This window comes from Dufourea novaeangliae, unplaced genomic scaffold (genome assembly GCF_001272555.1).
Source record: "Dufourea novaeangliae isolate 0120121106 unplaced genomic scaffold, ASM127255v1 scaffold241, whole genome shotgun sequence".
In the NCBI taxonomy this organism is placed as follows: Eukaryota; Metazoa; Arthropoda; class Insecta; order Hymenoptera; family Halictidae; genus Dufourea; species Dufourea novaeangliae.
Window position 1 is genome coordinate 280985 of NW_015374117.1, and position 23577 is coordinate 304561.

A 23577-nucleotide genomic window follows, 5' to 3' on the forward strand; every position below is an offset into this window, starting at 1 on the left:
ATTTCGCGAGAAGTACAGAATAAAGGTGTACCATAACTCCGTAGATCGTGGATCTTCGAACGGATACGTCTCTAGATTCTCTGTGCTTTCTCTCTCCGATTTTCCATCGATTGTGGATCGTAGGTGAAAATTTACCACCTTTTCCTCCTGACAGCCCAGTAACGGGGTGAACACCTCTCCCTTCGACAGCTCACCAACCCACGGGATCTTCGACGTTTCGCAGTATGAGAAGGTTCATTGGATCGTTGCATATTTCAATCTCCATGGCGTGCAATAAAACGAACGACATATCGAACGCTGGCTAATACACGCCTACGTTCTCTCGGGACTCTGCACGGATTCTTCCCTGAGAACGGTTCCACGTCGATTCGAGATATATCAATGGCCATTTTATTGGACACGTTTAGTGGCATGTCGGTCATCGGTGATCGCAAGTAAACCTTCCGTTCAGGCCCTGTCAGACAGACGCGGTTATTAGAAACTATTGTTAGTTCGATAGTCATATTTCCAACACTTTTCCTATTCATAAGCGTTGTGCAATTTTCTCCCTAGCAATTCTTGCAAAATTTCTCTAACATTCGTTCAAACAACTGTCACATCGCGTGGCGTGAACGGGAAAAGGTCGTGAAAATATCATCTCAAGAACTTAACCTGTTAATCCTTCGACTACTTATAGTTTAGATTATTTAAATACCATCACAATACTTTTCTGTAAAATTAATATCACAGTACAATTTAAACCAAGACAACCTACATCTATCGACTAAAAGCATACATTTTCAACTATTTATGACTTTAAAAAAAAAAAAACGAAATAAAGCGTGTCTGGCTACGAACGACCGTTTCCACTGTGGCAATCGACACTCTATCGACTAAAAGCATACATTTTCAACTATTTATGACTTTAAAAAAAAAAAACGAAATAAAGCGTGTCTGGCTACGAACGACCGTTTCCACTGTGGCAATCGACGTGTTAACACCATCGATCACACTGTACTCGAACGAAAAGGAACAAGGTCGCTATGTGTCCCCCGTACAAATTCTAGAACGGGCGAAACGGGTTCGTACGATTATTCCTTCGTGGTTATCTAGTCGCGTTCGATACAGTATACCGCGAGCCGTGGATCATGGATCCCCGTCCACCCGCCGCCGCTGCGTCGGGTTACAAATATAGCGGGGAGTACATAGTAGGAACGCGCGGTGCGTGTACGCAAAACGGAGCGAAAGATATCTCCATCGGGCTCCCGCGGCCGAGGCTAATGCACTCTAATCTAGCCTGCCTCTATAGATAGAGGCCCCTCAATGCCATTCACTGCACGTACGTATGCACAGGCTGCACACAGAGCGGCGGCGACGGTTGCACCCGGCGTCGGTCGTGCAATGCACCGCCGTGAACCGCAGACCTTCGCCGAGCCAGACGGTATCGGAATTATTTGCACGGCTTGGGACGACGACGACGGTTCGCGGCTGCCGTTGTCGCCGTTCTGGCTGGGTTTTGCAAAAATTTCAAGGGGGCTTCCTGTGCGATCCTCCGCGTAGTCTGGCCTCTGAATTATCGCGATCATTGGGGGAGCTGGAAAGACTTGGGAAAATTGTCTGCTGTCGCGACGTCTGTGTATTTCGAGACATCTAGTGTCTCGTGGATGAATTTTTTTTCTTTAAGTCGTTCGCTACCAATTTATTGTGATTTCAGGAACGTTGGTCACTGACCACTATAATAGGTCCTCGTCGGTGTTTCCGGTTGAATTGTCGTACTTTCTTGATTAGATATTAACCCTTCAACGCCCGGATTTCTTACCATAGATTATTAGATTGTGCTGTGACTTATGTTGTTACTAGGTATTCGTGAAAATTACGACTGAATGGAAACATTGTGATGGTTTGGAAAAATATAATTTCTGTTGGAGTAGAAACAACCTACGTTATAAGTATTTGTGATGGTCAGACTTGAAAATAGCGAAAAATTCAGGCAGTAATTATTCAGCGTTTGATTGAAACATGCTGATTTTTTAGAATCGTCAGAATTATGAGACTGATACATATCGACGTCGAAAATATCGATATTAAATCGACATATTTTGTCATTTTCTGTAATGTTTACGTTTAGAGGGAATAATTGAATTTCCCACAGAAGTCTACTTTACTATCAGTGAAATTACGCGTCCTTGCTGGCGAAAATTAGATATTAATAGACGACATAGTTTCATGGAATTTTAAAACGGGTGTTGCACCGATACAACACTGGAAATTACAGGATTAAAAGTACAAAAAACAGAGATGACGAATAACACAAAATATAGATGGCTATTGCAAAAGACATTCTGCTTTTATTGAATAAGAAATGCTGACCTAGAAATTGGACAGTCAGACATATGTGACTGCTGGTAGCGAACGTGTATTAAAATGAAATTCCGTGAATCGTGGATGAAGCTGGCAGAGAAAATCGATGGTTCAGGGGAGAATCGAAAAGGTACATGGTGTGTGTCTGTGTGTGTGTGAGAGCTTGTCAGACGGTTCTGAACTTTACGCGCTAAAGGACAAAGTGGTGGGATATTTCAACAGTCGACGTCGCGTTCTGTGAGTCGAAGAGGACAGATTCGCGACGGTTGGAACTTACACACTGCCGATAATTGCGATTGATTGCCTCTCGCGACATTCCCGGTATACTGAATAGCGCGTGATTCAGAATTCCGAAAGAAACACACTCGCGTTACAATAGAATTCCCTCGAGAGGCCTCTGTGTTTGACATTTAAACGCCGTTTCGAATGCAAGTACTCCGTGACAGTCTCGTGGATTTAGTGCTACGTTGGGGAGCGAGATAGCTGGCACTCTTTGCGCTTGTTTTCCCTCTCGATTGCTCAATCCGTAGCTGACAGGTGTGCATTCCTTTCCTAATAAATTGCACTTCTTCTTTAACTCTTATACTACCTTATACGTTTTTCGGAAACCGTTCAAGAATACCTTGAAAAATATGCGATTTTTGAGTTATCCATTAAAAGTACCATTTCTCTTAAAAATAAATATATTTTCACTTTCATTTTTTATTTTATCATTCTTATCCAGTAAATGTACATATTAAACTTATATTATATATGTTTATATTAAAGATGCCAATGTATCAGTTCTAAAATATTAAAAGTGTTAAGGCTTCCCGTCTCTTTCTACGCCTTTCGTGGTTATCAGGAACGAAACTGGGTCCATAGATCCAATAGAAAATTCTTCTATAGCGTATCTTCGACTTGCCAAGTTTCTCCTCTTAACGCCCGGATCATTTTTGCCAGCCGAGTGAAACTAAGAGAAAGATTCAGTAGGCGTCGCTTTGCGGATACGCAAATAGCGCTTGCTACTCGTCGTGACCGACGATTTAGCGTCTCGCCTCCACCCACACCGCGCACGATCTATAGATCCGGACGGGATATTGGATGCTTCACGCTTAGCCGCCGCGGCGGTGAGATCGCGATAACACGCGCAAACAGACTGGTTCACGCAACAAAGTCCGCGATAATCGGTTGGACAAGGACGCTGCCGAAGACCACGGAAGAGAAGGACCGTTTGTCGGAGACCTATTAATTTACCGGGAGAACGGTTCCTAAACGTCGCGACGACACCGCTAATTACCGCAGATTATCGTTTCCGTTCTGGTTTCATCGCGCCGCTTCGATGACCACAGCCGATCTCTATTTCGTGTCGCGGATGCGAGTCGTTTCTTACGTCGTATGAATCGAATCACCGACGCACAAGGTATCGAAAATGGAATCACTAGGACGCAAGGAATCGAAAATCGAATCATTATTACGCAAGAAATCGAAAATCGAATCATTATTACGCAAGAAATTGAAAATCGAATTATTATTACGCAAGAAATCGAAAATCGAATCATTATTACGCAAGACATTGAAAATCGAATTATTATTACGCAAGAAATCGAAAATCGAATCATTATTACGCAAGAAATTGAAAATCGAATTATTATTACCCAAGAAATCGAAATTGAATCATTATTACGCAAGAAATCGAAAATCGAATCATTATTACGCAAGAAATCGAAAATCGAATCATTATTACGCAAGAAATCGAAAATCGAATCATTATTACGCAAGAAATTGAAAATCGAATCATTATTACGCAAGAAATTGAAAATCGAATTATTATTACGCAAGAAATTGAAAATCGAATTATTATTACCCAAGAAATCGAAATTGAATCATTATTACGCAAGAAATCGAAAATCGAATAATTATTACGCAAGATTAAGGGTTAATAACTGTCTAGAAGAATAGAAAAAGTGTTTGTGAGATTTAAGAAATTCAAGAATTTCGTTCGAATACGTACACTGTTTCGCGGTTGAGTGTTTTAATATAGCCTCGGCTATTATTGCGTTCGCTCACTTGTGTCGTCCACGATTCGCGTTTCACCGGTCGTGATATCGATCTGATAATTACGAAATACACAGGCAACTTCCGTGTGTAATGCACGGCCATTCCTGTAACCACGGTTTCGCTCTAACGGTGTTGGAGCATTGGGGAAATCCCTTGTATAGCACGGTTTCGTTCTAACACAGAGAATTGCGTAAAATCGTACATAGTTTTATCAGTACATAGTTTATTCAGTTTTATCAGCTGCCTTTTATTTCGCCAGTATGTTATTCTTGGTACCACACTTATCAAACGTAGTGAGAAACACGACAAGAATGATAACAAAAACAGTAAAAAATATCTCCTTGTTATCTAACAATTCTCCCCTGAATTAATAATTAATAATCGTTTACTATAAATTGGTACAGCTTCCTGGGAATATCGCAGACTTTTATATACACATCCAACGTGTTAACCGAGCGAAAATTTTCTGCACTATTCGATCTATTTTATTTCATCAGCGCCGCCTTCTCGATACAGAGAAAATAATGCACACAACCCTTGTACCCTGCGATCAGAAAAGAGAATTCACCCGAAGGGGTCAACCCCTTTCCGTCGTTCCCCCGTCCGTGATATATCCAGGGGAATCTAGGGTAACGAGATTCACGTTCAGGTGGCCCAGACACAATAATTTCCTCGAGCGATCGGTTCCTGATTGCTATGGGCGTGTCCCGGACCCCTCGAACCGACCCTTCTCGCCCCGGTTCCACTGTTACCATTTTCTCTGTTCGTTCGACGGCGAAAAAGATCGCAATCGTCGCCCTGCTTTTCATCGGTTCTGCTCGACCGGGGTCCTCGTTTTCTACGGTGGAACGTCTCTCTTTCACCAGCCCTGGCAGGAGGGCGGAGAAGGAAACTCTGGGGAGATTGACACGTTTTCACGTTCAATCGGTTGTGAAACGCCCTGGCGTCACCGAGACATCCAGGCCTTGCCTCGACGTTGTTCGGAGAGATCCCCTCCTCAACGGACGAAATTCGATAACGTCGAAGCCTTAATTGTTTGCCCGGTAGTGAATCGAGATCGCGTCTAGTTTCAATTTCGGTGTGTTCCATCGAACCGAGATCCCGAGAGGAAAAGCGGTTATGTTCCCTCTCAGCGTTCGATGAAAGTTTCTGCGTGCCAGGTGCCACTGGTAAAATTTACATTTTCGTCGATAATCAACTGTTTGTTGCACGAATCAATGAATCGACGTAGCTTCGAGAAAACAACGATTCCGCTTTCGTAGGAAACGAACGCTCCGTGGAACATGTTAATTACTAGCGATTTCCTTGTAGCTAATATATGTACCTGTTCTTCGGGAGTCTAGCCTATGGAGAGGTCCGGAAGTTTTTTTTCTTTTGCTCCTGTTCTATAGTCCCTTGAGAGGATAAACCAGTCGAGAGGTGAATCGTAATTAATAAAATATCGGGTCAGAGTGCAGGGGGGAAAGCTTCTTAGCCGGGGAAAAGTGAGTGGCTCCCTTGGATTCGGCAGTCGTCGTACAAATCCGGCCGTTCTCGCGTCATTACCGGATTTTCATGGTGGCTAGAGCACGGGGGATGAGACAAAGCCTGCCTTTTAAGAAGCGACCGGCGTCCGAGAGAATAATTCCGGGCGGTTTAAGGAGATAAACTCGCTGGCTAGGCCGCTGAAAAGTCGACCTCTCCCCTTAACTGCGATTTTAATGCAGTTTTTTTTAAATGGATTTCCTCCTTTTTCACATTTTCACCCGTAAACTGTGACTAATTCGTTCATCTTTTTTCCCCGTGATTCTGTTGTAGGTATCTGAAACGATACTTTTCTCAATACTTCTCTTTCAAAAAATTCCCAAAATTTGCCTCATTATCAGAGATCCGAAAGGTCATGCAATAATTTAATTTGTTTCACATTAGTTATATTTTTTATATCTGTCTGAATCCTATTCTTATAATTGTTACAGCTTATTATACCTCATTTTTACACCATTGTATTTGTGTGCCGTAACGTTTCGAACCAAATATTGTAAAAATGACTGTAAAATTAAATTAAATATTATTTCGACTGGCGAACACACTTCTCGCGGGGAAACTATATAATAGGTGCTCATCGATGCCCAATCTGTACTACAGACTCATTCAATGAATTATTTTCTTCGTTCTATCGATAACAAGAATCTATCCACGTTTCTTTTTATTCATTTTCGGAGGCTTGTATATACGAGAAACGTGTTTCCATATTCCGTAGGAACGAGCCCCGGGGCGGATATCTCCGACGTTTCTCGGCGTTCATTTATTCATTTCGGCTGGCCGTGGCTTGTCCACGATTTTTGACAGACAGAACACGGGAACCAACCCCTGGTATATACGTCCGCGGATTTGTTTCCCGAGCCCTCCCCTCGCATCCCTTGTTCCCGTAGGAAATAAACGGCCGGAGAGCAATAACTGGTTTACGCCCCGGAAAAACCGGGGCCACCGAGAACAATTCGTCGGCGTTGCATTATTAAACAATCTTGAATTCGGATTTATTGCCGCAACGGTGAGGCTGGGCGTGTGAACGAGGGTTTCCGTATGAAACACACCAGGGGCAATCATTCTTTCCCGCGATTGCTCCTTGCGCACCGCGAAATATCGCAGTATTGTTCTTTCCAGTCTTCGACGATTCATCTCCAACGATCAGCCCCAGTTGACGGTTATGAATTTCCAACGATATCACCGATAGTTTAACACGTTGAACCGCCACAGTTTTTACGCTTGGTTCTGTACCACGATAAATTACGTTTCTATTACCAAAATTTCCAACTGTGAATTTTGTATAATTTTTCAATCTTAAAAAATTAGATTGGAAATTGAGAAAGTGAAATAAGTAGAACCACACCTTTAGATCTCTTCACGTTGAGAAAGCTCTTTATTAATAACAATAAAAGTTATTTACGCGTTCACTGGGACACCCATTACTACTTTCATCATCACCCCACTAGTAATCGTCTCTATAAAATGTTGAATATTCCTGTTTAGAAATTCAATGTTTCTTCGACTAATTCAATGGCGTAATTTACACAAAAATGAAGACATCTTGACGGTAGAGAGACCGAGTAAATCCCTCTTTTTCGACTAGGGAGCGATAGGGAAGTGTTTCCATTTCTCGCGACAGTCGAGCCGTTTAAGAGGGCCGTTAATCAAGCCGCCCGCTAAAGGTATGATGAAAATCTTATCTTAAACGGGTAATTAGACGGCGCGGCGGCCTCCGGCGTGGGGTCGATGAGGAGGCGTGTGAGGAGGGGGTACACGAGGGTTTAAACAGCGTTTCCACGCCTCCTTAGATTATCGAGAGGCACGCGATATACACCCGACGGTTTCTGTCCCCGGGTGTTATTTATAATTTTCCACCGTGGATCGCGTGGCAGCATGGAAATGTCACCGCAATTACCGTCTAGCGTGGATCAAAACCTGCCGTACGGGGGGGGAGTTAATTTATACCTCGTCTGGTTCCTCCCCATTGGTCGCCTGATAATTTCCACGTTGCATAGGACATCACCGCGGGGGCCGTTTGTTGTCCCTCTAATTGTTCACGCGTGCTGAATTCGAGAGAGTAGGAAGTCCACGGAGAGAACACCGGCGTAAAAATCCTTGTTTCTTGTCAAGGTGATTGGAAAGGAAAAGAATAAAGGAAAAAAAGGGAAGTCGTTGTCGCTCGGTCGACGATCATCTCGAGCGACAGCGGTAGAAATTACCCAGCGATGGAGAAAGAAGCTGTGTCCCTGCTCCTCTGGATTTCTGTGTCCCGAGAGTGTGTCCGGTTGCCGGGGCAAATGGTCCGACAGTCACGGGGCGGCGTGTGTGCATGTCGGAAATGATTAACTTCGTATTCGAGCCGCACGGCCCGGCAATTAGGACGATTGCTTCGCGTCCGTAGGTACGCAACACCGCGTCCAGGCCATACAATTTACTCGAGAGCCCTTATTCAGCCTGGCTCGGGCCTCCCGTTCTGGAACACTCTTACCTTTCGACTGGTGGACCCCTTCCACTGTCCAAGTTCCTCTCTCCCCTTTGTCGAGGGCTGTTCGAGCCATTAAGATCCCGAAAACGGAGCCCCAGCGAGAAAGGACTCCGGGAAGATGGAGGAGATGACTCTGACGCTCCCTTGGGATTCTGCTCGAACGCCCTTTACGCCGTGTCGACGTGGCCTAAACTCTCTTTTTAGCGACGTTCAAACGGATTGAAATTAATTTCCGGGTCTGGAAGAAACGAAATATGGACGAAATAATACCCTTTTGGGCCAGTGTCATTTGTTCACTCCAACATGCAACTCCTCTTTGAACCTCAAGTATCAAGGCAAATTCTAAATGTTCTCGGAATCTCAAGAAATCTCAGGATCTCAGGTTCTTCCTTCGATCTCCTCAGGCTCACAGCATCCTAAAATCTCAGAACCTCAAGTTTATGGTTCCGTAACTTCCGATACAAGTCAGAAATCGTACAGACTCCCGAAACACGGAGGATTCTCGACGCGTCTTCTTTCTGGACCAACCAAGAACCGTGTGCACGAAATCTCTCTGTAAATCTTCGCAATGACTTCGGTGTACCGTGAAGACGCTCGAGATCCAAATATTCATGAACCCCCCACCCCTGACTCTCGTCGAGTCACGACAATGTCGGGGTCCCCCCCAGACTCGGACCCGAAAAACCGGCTAGTCGAGGACTCGGTGGCGACACGAGGGGTGGATTATACCCTCCCAAGATGGGCGAACGGACTCCCCGTTGCGCGGAAGAACTACACATAACTCCGTCGACGACGTGGGCGCAATAAATTCCACAAAGGGGGGCCCTACTTTTCGCGAGCCGACCAACCCTTCGGAGAGGATCGCAGGATAACCACCGCGTGCGTACAACCCGAGCGGGGGGCGGCTCGCAACAACCCTCTCGACCTGGTATACCGTGGATTCGACCTTTTGCAGACGCTCTCTGGGTGTGTGTACCCTGGCAGGAGACCATCCTTAACCTCTTCGGCGACGCGTGGCTGATTTATAAGGACGAGAAAGGCTGAACCTCCTTGGCTCGCTTCCCCGCGTATGTATGTACTCAGCGGGACGAACCGCGACGGAAGACGTTGCCGAGAATGTACGGGGTGTACGAAACGGGAGAATTCTCCTCGATTTCTGAAGAACAATGCAATCCTTTAGCCCACGATCGGCAAGACTGTTTCGATGGATCCCCATGCCCGTCATTCCTCCTGAACGTATTTTTGAACAAATTTCTTTGCGAGTTCACTTCCCTTTTATTTATGTAATATAAATAATTGCTAAATTAATTATCTGAATTTGTCGATGTTCTTGAATACACCGGTTCAAAATGACCATCCCAGGCAACGTGGTTCGAGGGTTCATGGGGAGAGCTGACTTCTGTGAATTATACTCTTGAGAGTGGAAGTGATAGCTACTAGAGAACGAAATAGTTGCTGGTAGTTTTGTGTCGACTAGGGTTCCACGTTTCTTTGGTACTTACCGAGAAACTCTCAAGTGAACACGGCAGAAACTTCGAATAAAAAACCTCCAGATTCCTAGTCAACCAATATCACGACAGTAAATAGTTCCTCAACTTTATTTTACACTGTAATTCAATCCTGTAGGTTTACAAAGCTCAGGCTAGTGTAGTAGCTTCTTAACCCTTTAGGTATTCCACTATAGTAGCTTCTTTTTAAGCGATGTTTTAGGAAGAAAACGTCACTAGAGCCTCACTCTTCTGATTTGTCTACTCCGCAGGAAAAAATGTTCCCGTGTTATCATAACAACAATAATAATAGCTAGTCTCTACCCGTCAAAAAAGCAGCAGTTAGCCTCGCCATAGCTAAAGGATTTAAGGTCCCCTTCGTCGATTACAGGAACTAGAATCGAATGAATGTATTCTCCAATTTAAAAGCAAATTTAATACCAGGTGTACAATTTCGTTCCGGAGCACCCTGTACACGCGTGTCCTCGACGAAAGCTTGCGTTGTTCCTCGGTTGCTCCTCTATGATACACAGTGATCCAGAACGAGGAGCGCAGCGGTGTGGGACGGACACCCTGGGTGATATATAGCCTTCGTGTCTGTTGCCGCTCCTGAACGCCCGTTGCAATTTCCTTTAGTGGCAGGGACAGAGATTTTTTATGGATAGTCCCAGGGTTAGGGTGGATGGATATCGTCTCGGGTGCGAGGATCCCGTCGTATGAATTTACGCTGATCGGTGTTTCAGCGCTAAGAGGAGAAGGGGATATGGACGAGGGTCCTCGTTCTTTCCGCGGAACGCGTCGGTTTTTTTTAATTTCTCCGGTTTTTTTCCTCTCCCCACGCGACCGTGCGTGTATGTCAGTGATTGGCAACTCAGCGCCCGCCAAACTGACTAGCGGGCAACAACTTAAAAGTTTTAGAATTAATTGTTTTGTTATTATTTATTATTTCTCATTACTTTTTTGGTTAAATGATATTAGGAATAGCAGTGGAGATAGTGCGGGATTAATGAAAACGCATATGTATGGTTTGACTGTTTTTTATTGAAAAATCGTAAGAAAATTACAATGGTATTTGTATAAATTTAATAACAATTGCTTGAAATACTACTGGCCGACACAAGATCAGGTTGCTTCTATCTGTTTTGAATAAAAAGAAAAATAAATGATTATTAATCTGTACGAGTGATACGCTAGTCAAGATTAAAATGTGTGAGAAGGGTCAAGGGATCCCAATACGCAAATATGTCGTTACATTTCCCGCCTCGCGTCACCTTCACTGAAGACCGCGGCTGCCCGCCACTTGCCCGTGCGGGCAACATGCCCCAGCGGGCTCGGTTGCCCATCACTGGTGTATGTATATCAATCAACGCTGTCGACCGATCGGATGAAACAGCTCGACGTGCTCGCTTCTCGCCTCGTCGCCTCCTGTTCGAAGTGGATGTCGCGTTTTTGTCGCAATTTATCGCGACTCGTCCCTCCCCACCTCATCCAACGGCTGGGTCGACAAATGATTTTCATCGTTTTGATGGATCGATCGAGGATAATGACGAGGAACATCTGCGTTAGGACCAGAGACACGGGACGTGTGTGAGAAAAAACTGCGCGAATCTATCGACGTATTTGCGATTGGTCTTTCTGGAGGGTAAAATTTCAATGGTAACTGGAACGAATAATTAACCCCCTATCTAGAAAATAGTAGATTCTTGAAGGCATTCATTAAATTTGACAAATTTTTTCTAAAAATAATTTCACACTTTTTTTTTCTCTGTATTTTATAGTGAAGTGTATTTCGTGTTATATAATAAATATTGGGAGTATTATACGTTCGTCTGCATCAGAATTTATATATCAACTTCTGGGTACTAAATGCGTTAGTAAAATTTCGAATTATCCGCGGTGAAATGTTAGCACGAGGAAATTGTGTCAGGATGATTTAGTTATATTCAGGAAAATGAATTTCGTCAAATCCATTTCCGTTCATTTTCAGAAATAGTTATCTATTCCCAACCGGGGAGAATCGGCTGGCGCTCCGACAGCCGGATTAATTTCGACTCTCCAATTAACACTCGAGGTAGGGACCGCTTTTAACGCACGGTGGCCTTCTCTTTTGTTGCGAGGCGGAATCTCGTGCCCTCGGCGCTTTTAACGCGGACCATTGAACCGGAAATCGAGATAATAAAATCGAAAAAGAAGCACCCTTCTTTCTGTCCAGCTGATCAAAACGATTCAAAAATTCCCGAACGATATCATTCCATGTGGCGTGTGTAATCAGGGGCTGTCGCAATCATGGGAAAAATATATTCTCGTTAACGAAATTTCTTTAGAAAATACCCAGTTTTTCGAAACTGTTCATTTCGATCGGGTGTCTTCGTCTCGTAATTGGATTCGTTACGAACTGTTCCGTTCACGGGTTCGCGAATGGGTTCCACTGGTGGGGGTGTTCGTTCGAAACGAAAACCGTTTTCTCTCCCCTTCACCCTTTTTCGAGCTCCTGGTATCTAAGGGGACTGTTTCAATGACGCCCAGTCATTCCTGAGTTATCTGTCCGCGAATCGCGAAGGGTTTCTGGCGGAGGGGCGAAGGGAACTGCCGTTGGGCTTTCTGATCGCAAGCAGGATATACGGCGACGCCACCTTTTCCCCTCGGCTGTATGAAAAATGCATTTCTTTATCTGTCGTTCACGTGCGCCGCATCGCTGGATGGAAACGTTCGTAATTAATTCCACGATGGTTTTCGGGCGTCGTTGTCGGGCTGCGTGTGTGAAATTTGCAAATGAATTTTATATCGAAAATGTTTGTGTGGATTATGGTTCTCACAGGGTCTAATAGGGGCAGGTGCAAGCATGGGGGAGACTTTATTTTCGCTTTGGTCTCTTCCTTTTTTCGATTCTGTTATCAGCGTTCGTGTCTTACGCGGCACATAAAGCATCCTTTCAATAATTTTTCTAAAAAACTGCTATTATAATAAATTTATATAGTATGTACTTAACTCGTTTGCTACCAGGGGAAAAACGTCCACCGCAGCCCATGATTTTTTTCGGGATTATATGACACCAATTGAAATAGACTTTACGTATTTATATTTAGAACATTCTAGAAAAGTAAAATGAACATTCTTTTAAACTGGCACACATATGTGACTGCTGGTAGCGAACGAGTTAACCGATCAGGTATTAGGTTTTGATCAGAAACTGGATCCATAACAAAATCTTCGAAATATTAACCCCTTCGCACCGGTGGACGAGATATCTCGCCACGTGATTTCGTTCATGATATGCTTTGGACGATCTCGTGAAAGCATATCATGAACGAAATCACGTGACGAGATATCTCGTCCACCGATGCGAAGGGGTTAAACCATATAAACAAGGCATATTACATCCAGTCAAGATCAACACAAATAGACTGCTTTCCTTTCCCTAGCTTCTATAATGTGTCCATTAATTGAAATCTCCTAGAAAGAGTAATTCCGGTTTTTTTTTAACACTGAAACCTTTTTCAAGCCGCGTGATTCATGGAAATTCAAGACCAAGGCGAATCGTAGTATCTCCCCCCGCGCGATGCATAATTAACGCGCGAGGGGTCGAGTTGGTCGGAAGGGGGGTGGGTACAAGAACACGCCGATAAAACCCGCCACGAATTGGGGGTGGTAGACGGGGAATCGAGGAGAGAATGGAACCGCAACCCTCGTTGCACACGCGTGCGCGCTTTCCATTAATAGGCGTCCTGGAAGCCAGAGTTTTGCGAACCCCGAATATTCCATTTTCTCTTTTCCAATCGCAATTACGCGTAATCGTCTTTCCATCTGGAAATCGAGGAGTTAAGCCGCTTATCCGGCGGATTACCGGGAAAAATCTTGCGAAACGGACCTCGGAAAGACCGCCGCCGCACTCTTGGTACCTTCGACCGATTCCCTTCCACCCTGAGTTCGTCCGTGCGCGAAATTCCGCCAGTAGTTTTTCACCCCCTCGTACCCACCGTTTCTGTCTATGTTCAATGGTCTTGGTGCGGAAACCTGGGACGCGTGGACTTCTTTGGAAGCCTTGTTCCGTTTAACGAGAACCTTCTGCTTTCTCGATTCCATCGTTTAATCAATTGGTCACTGTGGAAATGCAAATGAAAAGAATTTTTTAACGCTACTCAAAAGCCGAAGTATAATTTATTCTGATACGAAAAGTGAAGAAAGTATAATACTTCTACTATTATTTATATGAAACAAAATAGACTTTACAATAAAGTACAAAAGAAAGTGTAGATAACGGTTATTCATCGCGATCATTCTGCATTCCCAACGAGGCATCTCGTTAATTAGAGATTCACGGACACCGCAAAATTCAGAAACTAAGTTCAGAATATCCGAAAATTTAACCCTGATTCAAATCTGCCAGTTGATTTCAGAATATTCGAAAATTCAATTCCGAAACAAATAGCTTGTTCCTATATCCATTGTCGAGAAACCTCGTGTCGATTCTCGAGCAGAGAAAACGAACGAGAGATCCGTTATCAAATAATCCACGTGGATCCTCTGCGCTGCCCCAGTATATTTTAATATCGAACGAGACAGGGGGTGTGAGTGGGAGATGGGAAATCCAATGAGCAAGCCGACCCTGTCTTCCCGCGTCTATCAGACGCGCGTGCTACACCGTCGGAATTGAATTTTGCCGAACAACAAAGCCCTGGGTGTTCCCCCCTACCCTGTTCCCCCCTCTCCAACCCCCGTTTTAAATTCCACCCCCGGGTGGATGGATGCGTCGCGTTATCGCGGCAGAGTAAATAGTTTTCCCTAGGTCTCCCACCCCCTCCCCTCGCGGCCCGATAAAATTCGAGCTTCCTTCTCTTTCTCTCGTGGCGTCTATCCCCGTATCAGTTGTCAATAATGTTAGGGACCGCAATTTCACTCGGAGAGAAGTCCCTCTGTGTGTGTCGGATGGCGTTTGTTCGTCGCGTCCGATATCTGTCGGGGATATTCCCTTCTGTTTCCTCGTGGCTCTCTCCTCAATATCGAAAGGGGGGAGAAACCGGTGGAGAAGAAGCGTTGCGGTCGTCCTGGAAGCGCACCCATCGATTATTTTCACGCGTGGAACAGCACCACTGTAAAGAGGGTTTCTTTGTTCGATTCGCGTTCGTTGAACGACAGTGGGTCACTTGCATCTTCGGGAAGAAAGGACGTCTCTTTCTCCTGGGATTCTCCTGGGGGGATGGAAACTCTAAGGGGTGGAAGGGGGGACACGAGAAACTTTCGGAGGACTTCTGTGTTATTGTCTGCGTTAGAGACGAAACGAAGGGGACGAATGTCACAGGGGCTCGTGGATGATACGGTATTAATTAATATAGCGACGATATCACCGAATAAGTTTCCGTTCAGTCGTAAACATCATCTGGAGGAGATTCGATGGAACTTGAGGGCTGCTCGAATGGGACACGAGGTATTTTGATTGTTGGAATTTCTGGAAGACACTAGAAGCACTCTATACGATCATCTTGATTAGGAATTATCAGAGCTTACGAAGTAAAGAAGCGTCTTTCTGAAATCTTGAAGCTCCTTAACCCTTATAGTACCTGATAAGTTCTCCGGGTACCTTGATAAATATGTGATTTTTAGGTATCAATTAAAATTAACATATTTCTCTTGAAAGTGAAGATATTTTCACTTTTATTCTTATTATTATGTAAACTTATTTTATAAAAATAAAGTATCGTCGCTAGATTCTTATTCATTCACATTCTTATCATAATAAAATCTTTAACAAATGGAAGAACAGTCAGTCTTCACATTTGCCTTTAAAAATCACTTCGAAAAATGTTTTAAATCCTACATAAAATATGGAAAGCCGATATACCGGGTCAGAGTGTTTTCCCGAAAACCCACAAAGCGGATATATCGTCTCTAAAAGGGTTAAACTTTACGACTGCCATTCTGATTGAAGTTTCACGACCAGCGCAGTCCTCCGCCAATCCCGTGGTATCTTCTACTCGATCGCGAACGAACGCGCTAAGTCCTCGGAAACGAGGGTACGGCGTCGTTAGAGTCTCCTTTGGATCCTCCGGGAGTCAGCATCGATTATTTTCACGCGTGAAGAAGCACGCGACAGAAGACCGACTAGTCTGTAGAGAGGAAAAAAAAAACGGCTTTCCTTGCTTTTCCACCGAACCCCCGACAGTGGGTCAGCCTCTCTGCTCTGGGAGTGACACACAGGGATTCGGCGGCCCCCTCTAACGCCATGGTGGAGGCGGGAAAGAAACCGAGAAAGTTAGCGATCGACATCAAGGGAGTGTCGAGAGACGGACACACAAGTTCCTGGCTGCTCGGCTGTATCCCCAGTTCTCCCTCGCTGTGAGTGTCTGTTCCTTTTTCCGGTCGACGGGACACGCGCCGGCGATCCTTCCAGCTCATCCTTTGTCCTGGCGCTCGTAAATCCTTCGAGGAGCGCAACAGAGAAAAACAGAGAGAGAGAGGGAGAGAAAGACACTCGAGGACTTGTACCAGCGTTAACCCTTTTATTCTTAAATTATTTAACATTAGAGCAGTGTTGCATCGAAATAAAAATATTCAAGTAAAAATGGTTTGGGGGGACTAAATTGTCCAATTCTGGCGGGTTTTTATAGCTGTTTAGGGGGATAATTTTTCCATATCTGACACTGCACTAGAGCTACCAAACCAGTCAAAATGACTGGTCAGTACACTCTTACAAGGACGATTAAAATGTTATGAGAATACCTTTTATTACGATATGAGAGTGAAGAAATTGGTCAATTTCTAAATTTTCAAAGGTTTTCCACGTTTACCCAGTGATCGAAGCAAATATGCGTGTATCGTTGGTAGTTCTAGTGTTAAAAAGTACCAAAGAAATATTTTGTTTTTTTTTTCTGTATATTAGATGACATATAAATAATTCACAAGAACATTTTAAAATTAATTTAGAGTATGTAGTCATATAGCAACAGTGGGAACGAAAGGGTTAATTGCTCGCAGCAACCAGGCGTCCGTTTAGTGGCCGTATTTACGAGGACACAGAGTAGTAAAACCGACAGGAATGAACTTTTGCAACGAAATTTCCTTTCCTCCTCTTGCTCGGTTGTTCAGTGTAATTTTTCTCAGCGGAATTAGACAGGGACCCTCTTAATAAGCATTTCTTTGTTGTCCCCTCCGTACATGTCGTTAGCTGAACAATCTCTCCTGGCTCGAGACAGAGAGTCTTTATTCTTTACGTCTTTCTCGGAACTTATCGACTACTACTGTCCCTCGGAACTTTCACGAGAGTTCGCGAAAGGGGCGAACTTCCGACACCATCGGTTCTCCGTCGACCGTTTATCACCGCGGGCGGGGAACAAGCACCTCTTAAACCGTGAAAAGAGTTATAAGCAGCCATTGTGGTGGGGAATTTTTTCGATTGGTTCGACCATCACGGAAATCGTATGGGGCCGTTTCGAACGTCGATGGGTTACCACACGTACAACGACGAACGTAACAGATTGCTTTACCGTCGGTCGCGACACGGGGATCAAAGAGGGGAAGAAGAGAATCCTATGGAGCATTATGACAGGCCGGATTAAGGTGTGGAAAAGAACCCACTGACGACTTAACTCGTCGAACCTTCCAACCGAACATGTTGAGGCTTCGGGTAAGCCTCTCAATGATCGAATCTTTTTTTTTTCTTCTTTCCCTTGGAAAGCAGCGTATTGTGCTCTCGTGGGTCTCTGCTATTGAAGATTCCACGTCGTCGGTACCAGGGCAACACGGGGAAAAGCTGCTGGGCGCGCGGCTGGCGACGAATGGGAAACGAAAGATTAAGACCGATTTTTCCCCGTGGCCATTCAACGGTTATAGCGGGGGTAGGGGCCACCAACGGGGGTATCGTCGTGGGGACACAAAAGCGGAAGCAAACCGAGGCCGATCGTAACGAATTTTACGCGCGTCTATATAACCTGAGCTTTTATCGTCCCGGGACCTATGGCCGCTCGACTGCGCCGTTAAGGTCTAAATAAGAGCGTCCTCTCTCGCTGGTGAGTCCTGGACAGATCCTCCGTTGGTTTCACTTCTCTTCGACCCGATTATACGCGCTCCATCCCCCGTTCTCGCTTCGTTTCTTCTTCTCTTCGAAATTGCTTCCCGTAAATAGGCAGTTCGGTATTTTCAATAAGATTTTCTCTTTCCCCCTGCATCTCCGCTGACGTCTAAATACCAAGCAAATGCAATTGTACGAACTTTGTAGAACAGTTACGAATATTCTATTTATTTCCTTCGAATGGTTCCAGTTAAATAATTTTAATGATTTTAAAATGATCTTAAAATGGTTTTTAAATGTAATCCAGAAGTCTGATTCGAATTGACGTTTATCGAAGCATGTCCGTTTATTCTTCCCACCCTCCTTTAACCACTTTATTATTTTTGTTCGGCGAGTGTGTCGCCGCGGGCCGATTTTTCTATTTACTTTGTACCGTCCGTTATTATTGAATTCCGATAATCCGCGCGACGCCGGCGGATTGTAATCCACCCTATCCGCTCCCGCGCTTTGCCGCGATTTATGCCCTCGTCTACCCTTTTCACCTTTTTTCCCCCACTGTCCCCCAACTTTAGTCTTTTAATCGCGACGACGAAATTATCCGCCATGTTCGTCGACCTTCGCCTCTCCCAGGAATCTCTTCGCACCGTAAAGGATATGAAAAATCGCCCCCGATTAAGTAGATTTCCCCTGTATCGTCCAATATTTGTCGCGATTGGACAAAGGTTATGAGAAAAGACGAGTGGAGGGAACCCGTGGACGTCCAGACAAACGGAATCTCACCGTCTTTGTTTTCCCCGCGGCGGATCGCAAGGATCGTGATTAAACGTCACGTCCACTTTCGTCGCGCAATTTCGAGGCTCGCCGCGGGTCCCCGCCCTTCCGTTCGAACCCGTCACCTACCTTTTCCCTTTGGACGAGCAGTTGCTCGCGAGAAGAGAGACCGTCACCCGATTAAAAGCCCTGGGTTTGGGGGAGTTAATTACGTGTCTCAGGAAATTGTCTCCTCGGCGGTTTTCCGGGGACGAACTCTCTGTCGCCGAAAGGGCACGGAAGGAACAACCTAGGCATTATTGTACTAGGGGTAGGTTCGAAATTAATTTTTAAATTCTCAAAACTCGACTACCGAATTCTTTGATTTCGAAACATTGAAGTCCTGATTCTATTTGGTAAGAAGAATATTTTGTTCCAAGAGCTGGTCTCGAGAAAATTTGTACGTAAATCTTTCTTGACAATAGTTGAACGAAACACGAATGAAAGGGTAACAATATATTCAATTGACATTTCGAGAAATCTACCCCCATACAATACTATCGAAAGTTGAAGTGCTCCAACCCACACGTATCGACCTACACCGCAATCGGTTTCCAGTTTGCAACGGCTGGAAAACATGTCGGACCGATTCAATTGATTTATTCGAGCCGGCCAAACTCTCGAAGCATCTTCGACCATTCTCCGTAGTCGAGATGGATGGATGCGTGGCACTGGGTGGGTCCGTTCGATGCAGCATCGATGGACATACCGAGGAACATCTTCCCTCGCCACGTTCGCGATCCACAGAGATATTCTCAAACACTCCTACGACTTCTCTTTTTCACGAGCTTGTTCGTTCCTCGATCCTCCCGCTCTTCACACGTTCGTGTCGAATTTGCGTGGTTCCACAATGATACGAGAAGCTTCGAGGCTTCAGGTCCTTGCCCTTGAGGTCCTTCGTATCCCTCGATCAAAAATACATTTCTCCTCTGAACCCAGGCGAGATAGATTTTTAATCCAAGGGGATGAACCAGTATTTGGGAAGAAAGTTTCAGATTTTATATTTTAACGGGGTCTTTAGAACCGTGAGAATTGTTGGTTTGATTATCAAATGATATATTTCCCGTTTACGAAGGTAAATCAGAAGAGTCTAGACGACGATTAGAATACAAGGTATTGTGCAGTTCGAAAGTTCAATAACACAAGGGTCTCCTCCTCTTCCCTTGTCTCTTTTTTCCTCATTTCCTCTTTCTTATGATCGATGATCAGCGACCAAGAGGCGGGAACAGCGGACGGGGTAGTGGATATTTACCGTGGTTATAAACGTCCTCGTCTGGAGTGTTCCCTCAACGTCGGGAAATCCTTCCACCTTTTACCACGACCTTAACCTCTCTTCTGTCCTGCCTCGACTCCTCCTTCCACGCACCCCGGTCGCTTCGTTATTCAGCCACCGGTGCTACACCTTGGTCCTCTTTTTTTTTTCTCCTCATTTCCTGTCTGTCCCAGTCCCCTTCCCGCAGGTTTCTTTCCTCCGTTGCCTTCCTCCGTCATTAAAGACGTGACATTTCTCGCGTCCCCTTTTTGCCTCCTCCACGTCCTGTAGGTTCGTTCTATGCTTTATTTTCCTATCGACAACAGCGGAGAGTTTTTCGCGTATTTTCGGTTCCTGAGGTCCGCGACCATTCCTTCGATCCACTCGTAACTTTCATGGTTCTATGTCCTCCTTCTCTCCCCCGTTTTACGCCCTTCGGGAGACGACGTTTCACGAGTCGGTCCCAGGTTGATAGCCGCGTCTTTATATTACGGGGGCCGGAATCTCTGGATGGGCAATTCCGCGTTTAAATTATCGTTCCCCGACGACGAAAGGGATCCGTGAACCACGCCGCCCCTGCAATCCCCTTGCCCGGTGAAACCGGAAGCGAAATTGCATCGCCTCGTCACTGGCGGCTGCCTTCTACTCTCTTCTACGTGGAACAACCGAAAACGTTACATTTTAATTACTTCCCATTTCGTGTTTACCTCCGTTGTGTAGCCCACTTGTACGTGTAGATCAACTTAACACCAGAACTACCAAAGCAGTCAAAATGACTGGTTAGTATAATCTTATAATGGCGATTAAAATTTAACAACACTTTCCTTAGATTTTTCACAGCTTTCATTGCAATATAAAAATGAAGAAAATAGTGAATTTCTGAATTTAAATATTTTCAGAAGTTTGTCATGTTTATCGATCCGATAGAAATAGGTATACGTTTATCGTCGGTAGTTCTAGTGTTAATTGACTGTACTTTTTACCCTCTTCTTTCGAGGACGACGACGTTCCTTTTTGAATATCGTGTATTTTATTTTGTCGCTCGGAATTGTATGTACATATATGTATGCGGGATTCTCAAGACTGATTTGTAACCCTTATTTTTCTTTGTCCGTAGATGGAAGACGAGGGCAACCACGGCAACGACGATACCAGATGCTTCATACTGTCGACGCTCGCCGCGCTACAGTGGTCAAGAGTGTCCTGCGTGCTATGCCGCGCTCCGATGCTGGTCTTCGACAGGTATCCGTTGGTCGATGGAACGTTCTTCCTGTCACCGAGACAACATTCTCCCGCCTGTGCCGAGGTAAGTCCGATTAGCCGAGTTTTTGTTACGGTATTTATATTCAGAGTTGCCTTATTAATTCATGCATTCAGGACAGCAATATGAAATTTACGAAACGTTACTTTTCTTATCTGGTAAATGTAAAGTAGGTGTTTTTTTTAATAAGAAAATGATAAAATGATTCTGTAACCCACCCTCACTCTGTGTGACCCTGACAGTCATGAACGTGTTAACCCTTTGCATTGTCAGTTAATATATAATGCCTAGACCCTTAAATCGTTATTTCAAACTCATTAGACCGATACATGTTGTTGTATCTTGTGATTTTGAAGTCGAAAATATCGATACTAAACTGATTTATTTTTTTCATTTTTTTTCTATTTATTTATGTTTGGAAGGGAATACTTGTATTTTTCAACTGAAAACGTAGACATCTACTTCTTAGGACACACAATTACACTAGACGTTAAAGTGTTATTTCGAGACATATGTATACCCACAATATATACACAAGTTCTCGCGAAACTATTTAGCATCAGATTAGGAAACCAAAAGAAATTTCTTATCTAATATATTAACATTCGTACGGTTCTACATCATAAATATCTCGTGACTTGTGGCGACGTCTTTGAACCCTAAACAGTGTGTACAAGTCTCTCAGCGATTTCGGGGGTAATTGTTACCACTCGTCGTCCAGACCTTCTGAAACCAGAGTTAAAATCCACGATTTCTATTCTTACTTCTTTGGTGGAAGAATATATGTGATATATCGTGGAAACTGGGCGATAAATCTAAATCGATGTTGCCGGTGGTCATTGTTCCAGGTGAAGGTCGAAGGTCGCACGCAATTCCTGTCGGCGGTGTGCATGAGCTGCCTCGAAGGCAGCGGTGGGCAGCCTGTGCGTTGTCGTTGCTGTACTCAGCCGTGGGACGGCTCTAGCTTAGTCCTTGGAACGATGTACAGCTACGATATCTTCGCTGCTATGCCCTGTTGCACCGAGCGGCTCAAGGTGAGTCTCGAATATTCGCGTCCTTACAATACCAATTATCGTCCGAGCCTCGTCGACGATGACGTTCTGACCTCCTTTGCACGTGTCACCCTCTGCCTTCAACGAAATATACAAATTAATTAGAAACCGATCGGCAGTAATTGTCGACGTAGACAATTGCTAGTTCCCAAACACCGAAAGACTGAGAAACGGAAAATTTGCAATTAGCGTAGCTGAATACAGGTACTTGCGGGGGGGGGGGGTTATCGCGGATTGTCAATTAAAATATAGATTACTAGAAATCATTTCAGCGTTTCACCAGCGCCATAGTACACTAATGTCCGCTTAGATCATCGCCATTCAACCGGACAAAAATAAAGATACTCACGTTAGGTGGGACACCCTGTACAAACAACAATATTAGCGTGATTTTCTGATTTCAAGTTTATGACTCGCTTTCGAAACACTTCCGTCACGCCTGTTTCAGTACAGACTCCTCTCGATTATCGTCTGGCTTGTTCTACACGATTATTGTCCAGGCGTTATCCCCACCACTGGAGAGGGGTGGGGAGAACCTGTCAAGTGCATACTTTGTTGCCCTCGGCCTTAGTTTTCGAAGCTCAGGTCTCGGACAAAAAACCAATTTACGAGGGTCTGAAGCATTTCTCCCTACAAGATTATTGTCCTGGCGCGGACTCGAGTTCGGGACAATAATCGAGAGGAGACTGTAAATTAATTTCCAGCGCAATGTTCGTATCAATCACCCTCGAGTACCGGTATCCTGACAGGGCTTCGCCTCGCGAACGCGTTTTATTTTATATACAAAGAAATCATCTCAACGGTGTGTGTCAAGATTGAAGATGAACATCTTTGTAAAAATCCTCTCCTATCGATTCTGTTACAGTGCAACAGCTGCCAGAAGCCGCTGATCTATCCGCATCAACGGCTGAACTTCTACTCGGACTACAGCCGCGTATTCGCCTGTCCTCATTGCCGAGCGGTCGACGCCCACTTTGTGAAGCCGCTCTCGGTCTGCTTCACCCGCGAGCAGTTTCAGCTGTACAGCCAGTGGCCGTAACCATTAGAGAACTTAGCTAACCGGCGTCTAAACACCGCGACTGACCCGTGTCCCCTCTTTTTCGACCCGCTGATCTCCCTGCTCCGGGCGACCTTGCTCTAGATCCTCCGAACCACAGCAGAGTTTTCGCTGGACCCGTTTTATTTTATATATATTTCTCTCTTCGGCTCCATATCCGTGGAACACGCGTGTACGATCATCGTCATCGTGGGAAGAAACACATATACACAACAAATATAAACACAAGGAAAGAAAAACAAAAGATTCAAGCAAAATCTCGAACGCGCACACACACGACGC

The 23577-nt window shown here is 44.7% G+C and overlaps 1 protein-coding gene across 1 annotated transcript; it reads left to right on the forward strand.

The window, feature by feature from the left end:
- The first annotated feature begins 2394 nt into the window (after window positions 1-2394).
- Window positions 2395-23569, forward strand: LOC107191163 (headcase protein). Its single transcript, XM_015580134.1, has 4 exons — window positions 2395-2470; window positions 21043-21231; window positions 22035-22220; window positions 23104-23569. The coding sequence occupies exons 1-4, from the start codon at window positions 2447-2449 to the stop codon at window positions 23275-23277; spliced, it is 573 nt and encodes a 190-aa protein (XP_015435620.1). The 5' UTR covers window positions 2395-2446; the 3' UTR covers window positions 23278-23569.
- The last annotated feature ends 8 nt before the right edge of the window (window positions 23570-23577 follow it).